The sequence below is a fragment of the Sinocyclocheilus anshuiensis genome, unplaced genomic scaffold (assembly GCF_001515605.1).
Source record: "Sinocyclocheilus anshuiensis isolate Anshui unplaced genomic scaffold, SAMN03320099.WGS_v1.1 scaffold208, whole genome shotgun sequence".
Taxonomy (NCBI): domain Eukaryota; kingdom Metazoa; phylum Chordata; class Actinopteri; order Cypriniformes; family Cyprinidae; genus Sinocyclocheilus; species Sinocyclocheilus anshuiensis.
Window position 1 is genome coordinate 1393994 of NW_015557186.1, and position 18208 is coordinate 1412201.

Below are 18208 nucleotides of genomic sequence, written 5' to 3' on the forward strand. Positions count from 1 at the left end.
TTTTTTTTTTTTTTTACATTTTAAAGTATATTTTAAATAATTATGTTTGAATACTTTTTTTTGTCATGCTTTAAATAAGTTGACTAACATACTAAAGCACATTTTAAATCATTATAATACTTTGTCAATACACTGGGCAGTAAACTTTAACCACATTTCAAAGACAATAGAAATAATGATAAAATTACATATAAAAATGTACTTAGGTGGGTCAAAAAGCACTCTAAAGTTCATATAATTTAATTTAACACAAATTTAAACTATAATACAGTTTAATTGCAACTAACATGCAATTAAGTGCACAAAAACACTTAAGTATATTCTTTTAAATAATTAAATTTCTGTAATAAGTACGCTTTTTTTAAAAGTGTGCTTTTTCACGAGGCTGTTTATACGTATCTGGGTATTTAGTTTTTAATTCAGTTGAGGTGAAGTTACTGCAAGAGCTGCTCCCGATTTTCACGTTTAGCTTGCATTGATTATGAGCCTCCACTGCGCATCCCATAATCACAGCGAGAGCTCCGATTGGAGGAACCCACCTTGAAGAGGATCTCGGTTGTCATGGTGAAGCCGTGGGTGATGATTGGCTCTTCATCCGGAGGTTTGCCCTTCCAGCAGTCGAGCTCCAGACAGCGGCACCCGGCGAGGAGACACTGACGGTACATCTCCGGAGACGAGACGCCCGTCAGCTGCCCCGCTGCACACAACACACGCTTTCAACTAAATATGTGACCCTGGAGCACAAAACTTAATTTTTGATTAGTAATATGCATGGCTAAGAACTTCATTTGGACAACTTTAAAGATGATTTTCTCAATATTTAGATTTTTTTGCACCCTCAGATTCCAGATTTTCTCGGCCAAATATTGTCCAATCCTAACAAACCATACATCAGTGGAAAGCTTATTTAGTAATCTCGGCCAAATATTGTCCTATCCTAACAAACCATACATCAATGGGAAGCTTATTTATTCAGCTTTCAGGTGATCTATAAATCTCAATTTTGACAAATTGACCCTTACGACTGGTTTTGTGCTCCAGGGTCACATCTCTATAAACACCCAGAGTGTCGAGCCCCGAGTCGCTGCTTTAGTTTCCTCCTCACCTGTGAGATAGGTGTTGTGGGAGGATTTGACGAAGTAATGTGGGATGGGTTGGGTCATATCGTGACTCTGGGCCAGTTTGTCCAGTTTCACCACTGATGTCTCAGATCCCATCAGATAAAACATCAAACCATCTGGAGAAATCTGACCTGCAGCAGCAACAAACTTCGAATGAACCTTCACAAATACAGTCACACATTAAAAACACTGTTGTTATTCACTGAGCTGATCTAATGTGACTGACTTAGTTTATTTATTATTCTATTCTATTCTATTCTATTCTATGATATTATATTATAGTTTTTATTCATAATTTGAACTTTAGTTTTTATTTTAAATTTAAGTTAAGGTTTTATTAATTTTGTTGTGCATTTTTGTCATTTTTATTAGTTATGTTTTTTTTAATGTGTATGTAGTTTTAATTAACATTATATTATAGTTTTCATTCATATTTCGAACTTGTTTTTATTTTTAGAATTTCCACTTTTATTTTAATTTAAGTTAAAGTTTGAATAAATTAGCTGTGCATGTCATTTTTATTAGTTATGTTTTTAAATGTCTATATAGTTTATTTATTTATATTATATTATATTAGTATAATGTTATATTATAGTTTTTATTCATATTTTGAACTAGTATTTAGATTTTTCATTTTTATTTTAATTTTGGAATAAGATACATTTTCTTAAAATTTACTTTGATATGAAGACGTATTATTTTAAGCATAAATTTAATATAATTTAGTGATGTTTCTGCTTAAAACATGAATAAAACTGTTGCCAATGGGTCAAGACAGCAGACATACAAATAATATTTTATTTTATTATTTTATTTATTTCATTTCATTTTATTTTATTTTATTTTTTATTACATGAACAAAACTGTTGCCAGTGGATCAAGACAATAAATGTAGATTAATAATAATGTTAATGTAAGATATATTAAAAACTTGAAAATACAAAAACTAGAAACTGAAAGAAAATAAGTTTACACTGAAGTACTAAAAATTACAAAATTAAAATGAAAGCTACAGAAATAAAAAATATATATATAAAAACTGAGAAAAGCACATAAAATCAAACAAAAAAATAAAAAATGTAAACTAATTCAAAATATTATTTAAATCAATAATACTAAAATAACACTGCATCTCAGATAATTATTATTATTATTATTATTTTTTTTAATTGTAAAAAATCGCTCATTAAACTGAGCTCTGTGGGACACTCACCGCGGCTGGCGTTGGACGAGCTCGGCTCGTATTTCTCTATGAGATTCTTCACCTGTTCAGGTCTGACGAGTGGAAACAGCTCCTCATTGAGACGGGAATCTCGCTGTTTCTCGTTCAGGAACTTGGTCAGCATCTCCTTCGTCATGAATCCCTTTCCTTTCGTGCTAAGAAGGTCATAATCAAACACTGATTAATGATCAGATCAAATGATCAAATGAACATATGGAGTGCGTTCACTCACAAGGACGTGAAGATTTCATTGATTTCAGGTCTGGGACACAGATTGAGTATGAAGGTCTTGAACGCCGCTTCAGTGAACACATCAGACTTGATGGTGTCAAACTAACAACACAAGACGACTGATGGTTAAATACTGCATAAACACACACACACACACACACACACACACACACACACGAACACAAAGTAAACACACACACCTTTCCTTTGGGGAGATTTGCTGCGGCCAGAGCAGCTTCAACCCTTTTCTTGTCTGCTGGAAACATCTTAAAGATACTGAGACGAAAGATTAAGATCATTAGGAGAAGATATCAAATATTAAGCATCACTTTAATGTGCGACAATGCACATTTTACCTAGCAAAATTAGCATCCCAAATGCTGTTCTATTCAAAATTTTGAGGTCGGTAAGATTCTTATGCTCACCAAGGCTGCATTTATTTGATCAAAAATACAGTAAAAAATGTGAAATATTATTACAATTTCAAACAGCTGTTTTCTGTGTGAATCTGTTGAACTGTAATTTATTCCTGTGATGCGCAGCTGTATTTTCAGTATCATTACTCCAGTCTTCAGTGTCACATGATCTTCAGAAATCATTCTAATATGCCGATTTGCTGCTCAAGAAACATTTCTGATTATTATCAATGTTGAAAACAGTTGTGCTGCACAATATTTTTGTGGAAACCGTGATACATTTTATTTTTCTGGATTATTTGATGAATAAAAAGTTCAAAAGAACAGCATTTATTTGAAACAGAAATCTTTTGTCACATTATAATGTCTTTATTCTCACTTTTGATCAGTTTAATGCATCTTTGGTGAATAAAAGTATCAGTTAAAAAAATCTTAATGACCCAAACTTTTTGAATGTTATATACTGTATTTTTTTATATAAACATGTTTTTTTTTCTTACTTTTTAACAGGGATTTTCCCATCTTTGTTGGTCTGCAGTGAGAGGCGGACATACCTATAAAGAAGACGGAATATGGAATACTGGGAATATAAATCAACATTTGTCATGTCGTGACTAGTCTGAAATTGACCGCACAAATCCTCACACTTTCTCCAGGAAGAACTGTCTGCAGGCGTTCGCTCTCAGTGTGTTATATGCTATAGCCAGGATGTCGTCAGCCCACGTCTGTGCCAAAAAGAAATGAGCTTAGATTAGAAAAACATGACAGATTGATTTTCTGCTCTGCAGTGAATGGGTGCCGTCAGAATGAGAGTCCAAACAGCTGATAAAAACATCACAATAATCCACAAGTAATCCACAGCACTCCAGTCCATCAGTTAACATCTGGAGAAGACAAAAGCTGAAACACATCCAGCATTAAGACGTTTTTAACTAAAATATGAGTCCATAATCCATAATAATGCTTCCTCCAGATCTCCTGTTGTCTCTCACATCAAAATCCAGACACATATTTGTTTAGAGCTGTTTAAATGCTGCTTGATCTGTGCAGATTTCTCTCCTGATTCAGACCAGAACACTGACTCACTGGAGTAAGTGTTATTATGGACTCGTATTTTAGTTAAAAACATCTTATAATGATGAATTTGTTTCTTACATACACGCAGCTTTTGTCTTCTCCAGATGTTAACTGATGGACTGGAGTGCTGTGGATTACTTGTGGATTATTGTGATGTTTTTATCAGCTGTTTGGACTCTCATTCTGACGGCACCCATTCACTGCAGAGCATCCATTGCTGAGACACTGATGCAATGCTACATTTCTCCAAATCTGATGAAGAAACAAACTCATCCTGATCTCTGATGGACTGAGGGTGAGTAAAATCTCAGCTAATTTTTATTTTGGGGTGAACTATTTCTTTAATGCTCTGTTGGATCATATCAATAACAATAGTGTTGCTTGACTGAGTAAACGGCACTAATAACAAACCCAGTCTGTGTTTACTTCAGTCAGATGTGTTTGTGTGTTTGACTGAGATGTGAGGGCGTATGATAAACCTCAGCGCTTTGAGGCACACAGAAATAACACAAATGATCTGCACTGCAGCTTATTAGTGGCAGGATATGAAAATCATAAACTCATAAAACCCATTTCTGAACCTCAAAGACCAGCGGCTGCTTTAAATGGAACATTAGTCCTGATAAACGTGTGGCTATCTATCTATCTATCTATCTATCTATCTAAATGAAATACATTGAAGTGTGTGTTTTAAAATGAAACACATATGTGACCCTGGACCACAAAACCAGTCATAAGGGTCAATTTCTCGAAATTGAGATTTATGCATCATCTGAAAGCTGAGTATGAAGTATGATACCTGGGCCACTTCTTTAGCAGCAAAGAAGTTGTGATAGGAGAGGCTGACGGTGTCTGTTCCTGTCACGATGGTCAGCGCTTTGGCCAGATGATGGCTGTCAGGAAAATCCATGTTGAAGACGTTACGAACCTTTGGATGCTGAAAGAGGAAGAAAATCATAAGACGTTGCTTGAGAATATGAAACGTTGTCTACCTAAACCCTAAAACAACACTTCAGATTTCTGATTTCTGAAAGTCACTGCATCAAACATCAAAATGTTAAAGCAAGTGACGTTTAGGAGGGAAAACTCTAAACATCTCATCCATGACGTCTGCTTTCCATACATGAGCCATCAACAAGAACAACCCAGACCGGCAAACAAATCCGGCTTCATGCAAATGTGTGAAGGGAGAAACGCGAGGTCAACAGCTGTGTGTGTGCAGAGAGACAAAGAACACCATTTCATTTATATAGAAACATTAATATATAACGAACCTTTGGATGCTGAAAGAGGAAGAAAATGATAAGACATTGCTTGAGAATATGAAACGTTGGCTAAAGACTAAAGTGACACTTCAGACTTCTGAAAGTCACTGCATCAGATATCAAGCGAGTGACGTTTAGGAGAGAAAGCTCTAGAAACTTTAAACATCTCATGCACGAAGTCTGCTTTCCATACATGACCCATCAACAAGAACAACCCAGACCAGCAAACAAATCCGGCTTCATGCAAATGTGTGAAGGGAGAAACACGAGGTCAACAGCTGTGTGTGTGTGTGTGTGTGTGTGTGGAGAGACAAAGAAAATCACTGTATAATTCATATAACAATAGTAATATATCAAACATAACATCCTGTTTATGTTTCTAATAGCACTTAAAAATATGCATGTCAAAAATGCTCCTCAACTGTTTGGATAAAGCATCTGATAAATGCATAAATGTAAAAACTTTGTGAGAAGGATGATCAGAACTGATGAGTGTGTTCATATGTTAATGCTGTATGTCAGTAGCTGATGTGATTCTCTGATCTGAACATTGACTGTGGTTGATGTGATTGTTTCTGCTGAACGCTGCTGTTTGCAAGGCAAATTCACACAAATACTCAAATGCAACAATGAACTCAAACACTGACACTCCGTCTGTTTAGTCATGATGCAACATAAAACACATTACATAACATGGACAGGGCACATACTTTAGGGAGCTTGGCATATTTTCCCGCTCTTGTGTCCCTGATGGTGGCAATATCCAAAAACTCTGTTTCCTGCGGGACAGAGAAACACAGGATGTGACATCACAGATAGCGCACAGAACAGGATACAGAATTTCTGTAGCTCAAACAGTAGAGGGTGAAGGTCATGGGACCAAATGTATAATTTCAAGTTGCTTTAGATAAATGCATCTGCCAAATGCATAAATGTAATGGATGTGAAGATCATAGGTGAGAAATTCTCAACAAACCGTTAAATCGAACATTATTGCAAAATAACTGCAAACAAGACCTTACAAATCACATGATGTTGTGTGCAGTGTTGTTATTGTTAACTCAAACGGAAATATATAACTATTGCAAATTGTTTTCGTTAATTGAAATGAAACTAAAATAAAATACATATATTAGATAAACTTGAAATTAAAAAATTAAAAAAACAAAAATGATAAAACGTTGAAGTATTTAAACTACTAAAAGTGAAATAAATAAAAATAAATGTGTATACACACACACACACACACACTCACTCACACTCACGCACACTCACACTCACACACACACCACATTCACACACACACACTCACTCACTCACACGCACTCACGCACACGCACACACGCACGCACGCACACACACCACACACACACACACTCACTCACACACACACTCACAAACACACTCACACACTCACACACACTCACAAGCACACTCACACACACTCACACACACTCACACACACACACACACACACACACACTCATACTCTCACACACACACCACACACACACACACTCACTCACACACACACTCACACTCACACTCACACACACACACACACACACACACACTCATACTCTCACACACACACCACACACACACACACTCACTCACACACACACTCACACTCACACTCACACACACACACACACACACACACACTCATACTCTCACACACACACCACACACACACACACTCACTCACACACACACTCACAAACACACACACACACTCACACACACTCACAAGCACACTCACACACACTCACACACACTCACACACACACACACACACCACATTCACTCACTCACTCACTCACTCACTCACTCACACGCACTCACGCACACGCACACACACACACCACACTCACACTCACTCACACACACACACACTCATTCACTCACTCACACACACTCACACTCACACACTCACAAGCACACTCACACACACACACACACACCACATTCACACGCACGCGCACGCATACACACACACACACACACACACGCTGGAGGCCTGCAGCTCTTATGAATATTATGTGTTGATGATGCTACTCTCATAACAGGCAGGGCCTTGCAAAATTAATTTAATATATTAAAAACTAAAAACTAAAATATATACATAATTGTTACGTTATCAAATTATGATATTTTCATCTGTTACACCAAATGACTTCCCACTGGTATTCATAACAGAACAGCAGATGTTGATTGTGATTTTGTGATTGTGAATGCCAGTGTCAAACAAGGGTTATTATAGTTCACTAAAACTAAAACCATAAAACTAAAACCTTGTTACTTGAAATAAAATAAAGGTGAACTGAAATACAATAAAATATAACAAAACTTGAACATATCTTATTTCAGCTAGCTGCCAAGCCGACTACTAAATAACAAACTAAAACTTTATGAAAACTAAAATAAAATAAATTAAATTAAATACAAAAATAAATACATTTAAAAAATGTAGTAAATAAATTAAAAATTAAAAAATAAAACTGAAAAAAAAAAAAAACTACATAGACATGTTTTTAAAAATTCTAATAAAAATGCCAAAAATATACAAAAAAAGTTTTTTTAAGTAAACATTTTAAGTAAAAATGTCAAATTAAATTTATCCACATTTGTTTAAAGGTCAAAACATTAGATGACTGTAGCATGGTGTTTTGGACACTGTACTATGGTAATACTGTGGTTTCTGGACATGTATTATGGTAGTATGATGGTGCTCTTTGGAGTACCATGCAAATACTGTGGTACATGAATATGGTAATCATGCTGTATCATGGTAAATGTCAAAATACTGTGGTGTCACCATCACTGTACCATAGTACAGTACTTTTTTTGGCGAGTGTATGTGGGATTTCACGTAATAATTTAGTAGCTTTTGGTTCAGCTGACAAATAAAGGTCTTACAAATTAAATTTAATTAAATATATTACCTAATAAACATAAAACAAAAACGCGTAAATGTAAGAAGTGAATAGATGAAATATTCTCAACAAACCATTAAATCAAACATTTAGGTTTTTGTATCTGGTTCAGCTGACAAATAAAGGTCTTACAGAATAGACTGAATATAAATTATGAATACATTTAAAATAGAAGTTGTTTTTTTTTGTACACTCTCAGAAAAAAAGGTACAAAAGTTGTCACTGGGGTGGTACCTTTTCAAAAGGCACAACTTTGTACCTAAAGGGTCCATGTTGGTACCTTAAAGGTTCATATTAGTACCTAAAGTGTACATCTTAGTACCTAAAAGGTACAAAATTTTACCTTTTGAAAAGGTACCGCCCCGGTGACAGCTTTTGTACCTTTTTTTTCTGAGAGTGTAGAAGCAGCAGAAAAACAGTCAAATTCATATCTTACCTTGCTCTGATTGATCCAGTACAGGTAAAATCCTTTCGGATCCATCTTCATGGTGACCGGTGTGGTTTTCTTGGAGTCCTGTGAAGAGTTTTTATTATAAAACTATAGAACATCTATAAAATATCTCTCAACATGAATATAAACATCAGAAATGGACCATAAACACAAATCTAACTGGTCAAAGAGGCCCATTTTTATTAAACACTGACAAATATTCTCAAAAAAAAAATCATTAATGTCTCATAATAATTGTCTTTTTATCAAAAAAATTGATCATTTTCAGCATTAGGACCAAAAGCACCTGTCACACAATCAAATATGAATCCACTAACTAATATTGACTAGAATGTTTATGAGTCCTAAACATGATCCACTTACTTCTTTCCATTTTGTGAACCTGTCTCCCTTCACCAGGTACTCTTTGACATCAGGCTCCTGAAGCGTGTAGCGGTTTCGATTCATTTTGGACGGATCACCACAGTAATGTGGTCTAAAGCTTCAGTCCTGAACTCATTGTCCCCGGTGAGAATGAAGGACTTCGGGGGAACTCGGCTAAAATGAGCCGGCAGGACGTCCAGCCTTCAATATGCATTGCAAATGAGCGGACCCACCCTGCTCAGGTTTACACCGTTTCTGTGTGCTAGCATCTCAAAAATCAAATAATAAAGTAGCTCAGGATATAAGATCCAGAACGGATTTAAAGGAGGAGCGAATACACATATTTAGGCCTGAATTTAAGATTTATATATCTGAATTGCGTATAAATTTCCATCTGTTTGGATTCCACACTATTAACATAAACAAACTAATACATTTTGTGATGCATATTTGTCAGTCATACATTAATAAAACTAAAAACGAAAAAGAATGCCATTAAATACCTGCGTCTATTTGCGTCTTTTTTATTTTCAAAATGCATTCATTCAAATCGTTTAGAATCAGCATAAATCAGGTCATTGCAAAATAAATTAATAAATATTATATTAAATTCAGTTAAAAAGTATGAACTTAATTAAAATATGGAATAAGTGATATTCAGTTAGTTAGATTGAACTTGGATTTATTCATGATAAATATATAAACCATTGTGCGTTTAAAACTATTTAGTTTATTAGTACTCTTACACTTTCATTTATGTTTGACTGACAAATATGCATCACATTTATATGTAATTCAAATAAATAAATAAATCTAAGCCTAAATATTAAGCGAGCTAATAAAACTGTATTCTAACAATGTTTTGGTAACGTTGCCATTATGTTATGAAAACATTATTTCTGAATGTTAATCTTAAACTTCCAAAACGTTCAAAAAAAAATTATTTTTTTTGGTTATGTAAACAGCAAAGGACCATTCCATTTGATAATTTTATAACCATTATGGGAACGTTACTTTTAAATGTTCTCTGAACATTCCGAAACAAGTAGTTACATTTAAAGAATGTGTAAATAATGTTTCTATGGTAACATTTTGAAAACATTATGAGAACTCTGAACAAACATTTGATTAATGTTACTGGATAACTTTGCCAGAATGTTCTGAAAATGTGTTTGATTATTAATGGTAAGCACCAAATTATTAATGATGCAAGATTAGAATATGTAAATATTAGCATGGCTCTCGTTAACAGGTTTCCGAAGGGTCTGACACACACGGAGAGACGTTTAGATTCATTACTATATTAACTCATTAAGCAAAAGTGGAAATGTGAAGTTCATTTAGCTGCTTAGTTAAACTGATTGTGAGTAAAATCAGTGTGAAGAGAAGAATTAGGCATAGAATGAGCTGGACTGTGCTTCAGCATGACGTTCATGTCGTTTGGCTAATAGTCAAATATGAGCTGACACATGTAAATCATCATGGAGCACATTAACATGAACTACAGGACAAACCATTCACATCCACAACCCTGCATGAGCGAACGATCAAGAACACATTCATTTAAATAGGGATTTGTGTTCATTAATATTATATTATTCATGTGGCTGATGTCAGTGACAGTCTATGAATATCAAACATAAAAAACACAAACTATTTTACATATACACATTTATCTAGCCAAATATGGATGTGATATTTACCATTTAAGATAATGGTCTTCTATTTTAACATACTTTAAACTGTAATTGATTGCTGTGATCAAAGCTGAGTCTTCAGTATCACATGATCCTTCAGAAATCATTATCATATGCTGATTTGTTATCAATGTTAGAAACAGTTTTGCTGCTTAATATATATTTTTTTGGAACATGTGATACTCTTTTCTTTTCAGGATTATTTGATGAATAAAGAAATCTTTTCCAACAATATAAGTCTTTATTATCACTTTTTTTTTATCAACTTAACACATCCTTGCTGAATAAAAACATTCATTTTTTTCAAAAAGAAAAAAATGACTGTCCTCAAACTTTTAAATGGTAGTGTATATTGTTACAAAATATTTCTATTTTGAATAAATGCTGTTCTTTTTTATCTTTTTATTCATCAAAGAATCCTGAAAAAAGTATCACAGGTTCCAATAAAATATTAAGCAGCAAAACTGTTTCCAACATTGATATTAAATCAGCATATTAGAATGATTTCTGAAGATCATGTGACACTGAAGACTGGAGTAATGATGCTGGAAATACAGCTTTGATCACAGAAATAAATTACAGTTTAAAGTATTTTAAAATAGAAAAACATTATTTTAAGTTGCTAACAAAACTAATAATGAAAAAATAAAACAAACAAACATTTATTTCATATATGAATCATTTTAATTTTAGCTCAGTTCTCAGATCTTTAGCTACGTAAATACACACACACACACACACACACACACACACACACACACACACACACAGACACAGACACACACTCATACACGCACACACACTCATACACGCACACACACACACACACACACACACTGAGAGATTTATAAAATGTTAGTGATGCTCACTGGCAAAACATTAACCAATTACTGATCATCAAAAACACTGTAATAAACCAACATATATTTGGTTTAGGTATAAACACGCACGTTTAGGAAGATTTTCAGTATGTAAGTCTGATCTCGGCGCTCATGACCTCTGTCTCAAAGCGGTTCCGTGAGGTGAGTGTCAGTGCTGGACGACAGTGATTGGTTCTTACCGGCCAGCCAATCAGAGCAGGACATCATGGAGCAGGATTATAAACTCTAAATCTGATTGGCTCATGCAGCAGCAGCACCTCCAGGTGATGTGGTGTCAATCAGGTCCTGTGGCATCAGAGGACAGACGAACATCCAGCAGCCCCTGCAGGAGAATCATCTGTCCAAACGCCACAATTAACAGCTTAATTACTGACAGGGAGAGGTGGCGGTGTTACAGAGGTCAGAGCGGCCGACTATTATCAAAAAAACTAATGATTATGCATGCCAGGTCAATGAAGATGCTCAAGGGAAATGCATCTTTATGCAACTTCATGTTCAATTAAACAAACATCTACATTCACTGCAAATGTTAAATCATTTTGCTTTTATCCAAAATTAAGGAAAAAATAATTGATCACAGAACAAAACATAAAAACTTTAAACAAACATTAAAAATGCAGCCAGAATTCATAATGTAGGAGATCATTTACTTTAATGGATCTATAAATGATGTAAATAAAAATAGCATCAGAAGCCTTCCTTATTTCATATCAAATATTCATTGCATATTTAGGAATCATTCATTATTTATCAAAAGCGCTAGTGGAAAGATTTCTATAAGACAGTAATGATATCATAAATGTTAGAAAAAATACTGCTTTCTTATTTGAATTAATTAAAACACAGTATATATTAGACCTATATATATATATATATATATATAAATTTAACAACATTTTACATAACATAAAATAACAGTACACTAATAAGAGATGTGTATTTTTTATGATGTATTCATGACTGTAATTTGAATGATTGCATTCAAGTTGATTGGACTTTTTTACTTAAAAACAGTTATCTGAGATGTTAGCAGTGCTACTTTAATATCATTGAGATTCTCTTGTAGTTTTATTACTATTTTGAATCAGTTTTATTTTTATATTTTCCGTTTTCATTTTAAATTTTAGTAATTTTGCTGTGTGATTTTGACATTTCTAGTAGTTTTTGCTTTTTAAATAGAGTTTTTATTTGATTATTTTTTATGTTTTAGTTATTTTAGTGCAATAAGTTAAAATGTTAAAATGTTTTTCTCAAAATTGACTAAGTTTATGTCAATTTTATTTCAAGTAATGAGAATGTTTTTAATTGCTTTCATTTTTGTTTCCGTTTTAGTTTTAATTAACAACAATAACTGCATGCGATCACTTTTTTCCACAATAAATAAATAAATATATAATATTTAATAATAAAATAATATTGGATGAATACAATTCGTTCTTATCTGAATGCACATCATACAGATCTGTTAAGCATTATATAATATTTGTCAAAAGCATTTTTATGAAAGTTATCATAAAGTGTTACCAGATCTTGAATGAACTGACTTCACTCTCCGCTGGTCCTTTAAGAGCCTCCTCCTCCTCTCCTGTATTTTTAGCTGATGAAGCCTCTTCTTTAGTTGAATAACACACACACACAGAGACACACGCAGATGTGTGTACAGTATGATCCGTCTCATCATTTTCAACCCTCTCTAATCCATTCCCATGATATTTGGATCAGAAACATCTCAGCCTTCGGGGAAAAAGCTGCGCTGGATGCTGCAAAACACCAGAAGCATCAGCACCACCACCATCAACAACAACAACACCCACGTTGAGCTGCAACATGATCCTGATGGATTTCTGAGACATTTCGAGCGCCATGGATGAACGCGACTCGATTTAACCAGCGCGTAAAAGAGCCTCGACATCCTTCAAAACGGACGGGGTCGTGGAGCATCGAGGGAAAACCCGGGCCAATCGGGACCGAGACTACATGCCCAACATGGAGAGGGGCAGACCGGCCACCTACACGGGCGATAAGAAGGCAAAGATGGCTGCAAAGACCAATAAGAAGTGGGTAAGACTGGCCACCGTGTTCGCCTATGTTTTATCCGTGTCTCTAGCCGCGATCATCCTGGCCATCTACTACAGCCTCATATGGTCTCCAAACAAGTCAGCTCCAAACACCCCCACCACCACCACCACCGCGATCGGCAACGGGACGGAAAGCAACAGCACGCAGGCGACTCCGATCCACATCAACGCCACCGGCACCAACGCGTCTCCGGAGCAGACGGCCGCGTCCCTCTCCAAAAGCGCGCACTCCCAACCCGCGGATCTCTACACATACATGCCCAGCGACATCTCAGACACCCAGGCTGCAGCAAAAACACAGTCTTCCCGGAGAGACCAGACCCTCGCCGGTGGAGACGCACAGCCGGAGACGCGCTGGGACGAGCGCGCAACGTCGCCGGAGGACGACTCTAGACAAACTGACTCAAACAACCGGCACAGAAAGACCTAAGCGAGGGTTTGAGACTCGGAAACGTTGCTGCTGCTTCACAAGCCGAGACGAGGCTGGACACCGACGCATAAATAGCAGAGGCTCCGATAGTGTTTAACCATTCATATATAACCTATTTTGTTTTGCCTTAATGCTCGGCATCTCCTCGCAGTCGATATTTTGGACGCGTACACTCCAAAACCGCATTGAATTGTATAGGAAACATTCATCCGAAGCGAAGGACTGACTGTCCATTGCGCTCAATGCCTTGATTTGAACAGCCATGTTTTTGGGGTGGGAGGGGGACAAGCTTTTAAAATAACAACACTAAAAGCTTGCATGAATTTCAACTAACCCTGTTACCCAGTTTAATCAGGATTCTTATGTTAGAGGAAAATGTGTCGATGCTCAGGTATGTGCAAATATCCATGTAAATGTATTGTTTAGTAATGTACATACATGCTCTGGAAATTTTTAGCATCCCTATAGATCATTTTATACAACAAATGGTGTACCATAGGTGTAGAATACATCACCGTAACGGTAAATAAACAACCTACAACTACAAACACTCACTGCACAAGGGGTTAACAAGAAAGATGCACTTGTGTGTGTTATATAAGCCAAACTGGGCAGCACATCAATCACTTTGACTAGATTAAAAACAAGCTGGCAAGGTAACGAAATTACAGTTTAGTTAAGGTGAGCGCGCTGTTTAATCCTGCATTAACCCATAATCAGATATTAGGATTGGGTTAATGCTGGCTTTTGTGCAAAACACAACTGGTGCTTCTATTAATTGGTTTTATTCAGGTCAACATAGGGTCATTTTTCAGGCATTAGCAGCTTTTTACACTTCACAGCAACACATTTTCACTCTCTTCGGTGTCTTCTGGCCTCGTAGTGACCCTCATCTGTCTTATTTGTCATCGGTCTCTAACTGTTTGCTAGTGAGTCACATCTAGTGATCCTTGCATGTTTAGTACTCTCTCCGTACAGTACATGATGGAGGCTTATTGATTGACTTCTGAAGTCAAAAGCAGGAATTACACAATCCTGCTCTATTTTCAGCGGCGGCTTTTTGACCTGTTACAGAACATGCCGGAAAATATCTGGGAGAAATTTGTGCAACTCGAACACAGAGATACAAAACTGCATTTATACTGCACATTTATGAACAACACGTGCAAAAATTGCCATTTAATTCAAATGCACAATGCAGCTGCTAAGATGTTTTGAGTAGTTTTTAGTGAGTTGATATGCAGTTGCATATTCGCCTGAATGTAAAAAAGTCCACCTTTAATTCTAAAATATGGAGTTAAACGCTGAAAGAGTTTGTTCAAACAGTGATGACTGATTTAAAAAACACTAAATCTGTTTATTCAGTGGTTGAACTGGATACTTTGAATGCATGCGCTTGTACTATTAAGCAGCCTGTAAACAAGATGTTTTGGACACGTTTTTTGATTCGTCCTGTGACTGTAGAATTGATTCAGCAGCTGTGGGTACAAATCAATGATAAAAACCTCAGTTTGTGCACTTCAAGTGTACGAAATCCCCTTGAGAATCAATTATTCGAGGTGTTTACCAAGTCAGTGCTCACTAGTACTAGTGTTGATAGTCATGTGATCAAACCTAAGTAAAGTCGAATGTGTTTTGTCCTGATGGACCATAAAACAAGTGAAAAATCCAACTCGAGCCACACCCTAGCAACCATTTAGCATCATTGGCAGTGTGTTTTGCACGGACAAATTTCTTTAAAAAAAGCAATATTTCTTCTACATCTGATTTGCAAAGCTTTGTTGGATTTCAAAAGAGCATCTTATTCAAAAGGAAGCAAATATGCATATATATAAATCTTGTAGCCCGTCACTGATTACAGATGATGAAAACTGTAGTTAGTAATATAATCTAGGTTACTCATTTTAGGTAATGTATTCTGACTACTTTTTTTTTTAGATTACTTTTTACCTAACTTTGTTTAAATGTACCATTTATAATCAACAATACATTTCATAATTATTTGTTTCATAGTGTTTTTTTCCCCAATTTCAGAAGCATGGATCACAAAGTTATTTACGTGACACTTCTATATTGTCAAAGTTAAATGGTGTGACACACAGTAGGATTTTTAGAAAGGCAACTTTAAAAGAGGAAAAAAAATATTATAAGGAGAATCAATAAATTATGAATAATTTACTGCCATTGTGTGAATAATATAATCATGCAATCCATAAAAAGTAACTGTAATCTGATTACGAGCATTTTAAAATGTAATATAATCTAATTACAAGTACTTAATTTTTGGAATCTGATTACATGATCCAGATTACATGTAATCTGTTATTATGTTTCATATACAGCGCTGGGTAGTAACTCATTACATGTAATCTGTTACTGTGTTTCATATACAGCGCTGAGTAGTAACTCATTACATGTAATCTGTTACTGTGTTTCATATACAGCGCTGGGTAGTAACTCATTACATGTAATCTGTTACTGTGTTTCATATACAGCGCTGGGTAGTAACTCATTACATGTAATCTGTTACTGTGTTTCATATACAGCGCTGAGTAGTAACTCATTACATGTAATCTGTTACTATGTTTCATATACAGCGCTGAGTAGTAACTCATTACATGTAATCTGTTACTATGTTTCATATACAGCGCTGGGTAGTAACTCATTACATGTAATCTGGATTATGTAATCAGATTCCAAAAATTAAGTATGCGTACTTAGATTACATTTTAAAATGCTTATAATCAGATAACAGTTACTTTTTTATGGATTACATGATATTCTCACATTATTTTGGCCTAAAATATTTACTTCATGTCCCCCTGAGATTTTGTTAAATTTCAATAATTTAACAACACATTCGCATGTTGTAGTGTTGAAGAATTGTTTTTGTTTTAAGTTTTTTTTCTTCTTCAAAAAGTATAAAACTATTCATTTTTCTTGTAGTTTTTTTTTTCTTTTTCTGATTTAATTAATCCGCTTTTCATCAACTCGCGTATATACAAGTGAATCATATGAATCATATTCAAGTACGAGTACAAACCAATGCAATCATATACAACTGAATCACATTCAGCTGAATTAAATACAAACCAATGCAAGTTGTTGCATCCAAGTTAAATCAGTGGTTCTCAGTTGGTGTGTAGAAGGTTCGTTTTGATCAATGCTAAATGCAATTAATAAAGCACAATTAATCTTAAAATCTTGTATAGCTGGATATCCAAACAAATATTAAAAACACGTGCCATATCTTTTGTTAGTCATGTGTCTAATCAAATTCTATAACTGTAAATTCAATACTAATACAATACTCAGTGTGTTAGTTTTCGTATTGATTGTGCATTCAAAAAACTGTCATGTTATTAATATTGCATATTTGACTCAAGCAGTTCATGCCAATATTAATAAACCTCATGTTTGAATTTTTGGTGCTTTTGTACAATAAACAATGCGAGTCGCTGCAACCTGAAGCAAAACCATTTGAGAACCACTGAATACAGTAAAAGCTGCTGTTTGAAAGAAAGTGCAGGATTATGTTGCATGTTCATAATGGGCTTTTTCAATTATCATCAGTCAGAGTGGACGGAAATGCATTATTAATCAAGCTGAAGAGTGCTGTAACCCATCGGCGTCTGCAGGTGCTCATGATATAATCCAATGTGTGCCGAGAGACCACCGCACTGCAGCACATTCACTGCCAGCAGACGAGGAAAGGGCCAAACCTGCACTTATTTCTGACACTCACACCGAGGCTTTTTGTCCCATTTCTGGAATAACTGGTGGTTATAAGCACTACAGGCTTTTTAAAGGGGCTGATGTTCCCTTTAAGTCTAGATTTTACTTTAAAAAGACGGTTACAAGCTGTGCAAATGTTCATATTAAAGAGCTTAAAATGTGTCAGTGCTGAAACCCTCACTAAGAGAAAACTGCATCAAAAATATATTAAATTAAAAATAACATTAAATATATATTAACATTTATTGCTACATTCTGCTAGTTTAAATAAAAATCTTAATGGTCCTAAAAAGGCTAAATTTTAT

The 18208-nt window shown here is 35.2% G+C and overlaps 2 protein-coding genes across 2 annotated transcripts in view; one reads left to right on the forward strand and one right to left on the reverse strand.

Moving 5' to 3' along the window:
- The window catches only part of LOC107678713 (1-phosphatidylinositol 4,5-bisphosphate phosphodiesterase beta-2), a 39366-nt gene extending 29840 nt beyond the window's left edge, over nucleotides 1-9526 (reverse strand). Inside the window, exons 1-11 of the mRNA XM_016474083.1 lie at nucleotides 9083-9526; nucleotides 8705-8782; nucleotides 6043-6111; nucleotides 4867-5004; nucleotides 3636-3715; nucleotides 3491-3544; nucleotides 2775-2850; nucleotides 2576-2676; nucleotides 2335-2498; nucleotides 1106-1252; nucleotides 540-697 (exon numbers count right to left, since the gene is read on the reverse strand). Coding sequence (XP_016329569.1) covers nucleotides 540-697; nucleotides 1106-1252; nucleotides 2335-2498; nucleotides 2576-2676; nucleotides 2775-2850; nucleotides 3491-3544; nucleotides 3636-3715; nucleotides 4867-5004; nucleotides 6043-6111; nucleotides 8705-8782; nucleotides 9083-9166 — 1149 coding nt within the window. The 5' untranslated portion in view covers nucleotides 9167-9526. The remainder of the gene's footprint in view (nucleotides 1-539; nucleotides 698-1105; nucleotides 1253-2334; nucleotides 2499-2575; nucleotides 2677-2774; nucleotides 2851-3490; nucleotides 3545-3635; nucleotides 3716-4866; nucleotides 5005-6042; nucleotides 6112-8704; nucleotides 8783-9082) is intronic.
- A 3562-nt stretch (nucleotides 9527-13088) lies between these two features.
- On the forward strand, nucleotides 13089-15881 carry LOC107678786 (putative transmembrane protein INAFM2). The gene has a single exon (XM_016474183.1). The coding sequence runs from the start codon at nucleotides 13638-13640 to the stop codon at nucleotides 14166-14168; it is 531 nt and encodes a 176-aa protein (XP_016329669.1). The 5' UTR covers nucleotides 13089-13637; the 3' UTR covers nucleotides 14169-15881.
- The last annotated feature ends 2327 nt before the right edge of the window (nucleotides 15882-18208 follow it).

Excerpts from the sequence above, each read along its gene's own strand:
- LOC107678786 (XM_016474183.1), top strand. The coding sequence starts at position 13,638 with ATGCCCAACATGGAGAGGGGCAGACCGGCCACCTACACGGGCGATAAG.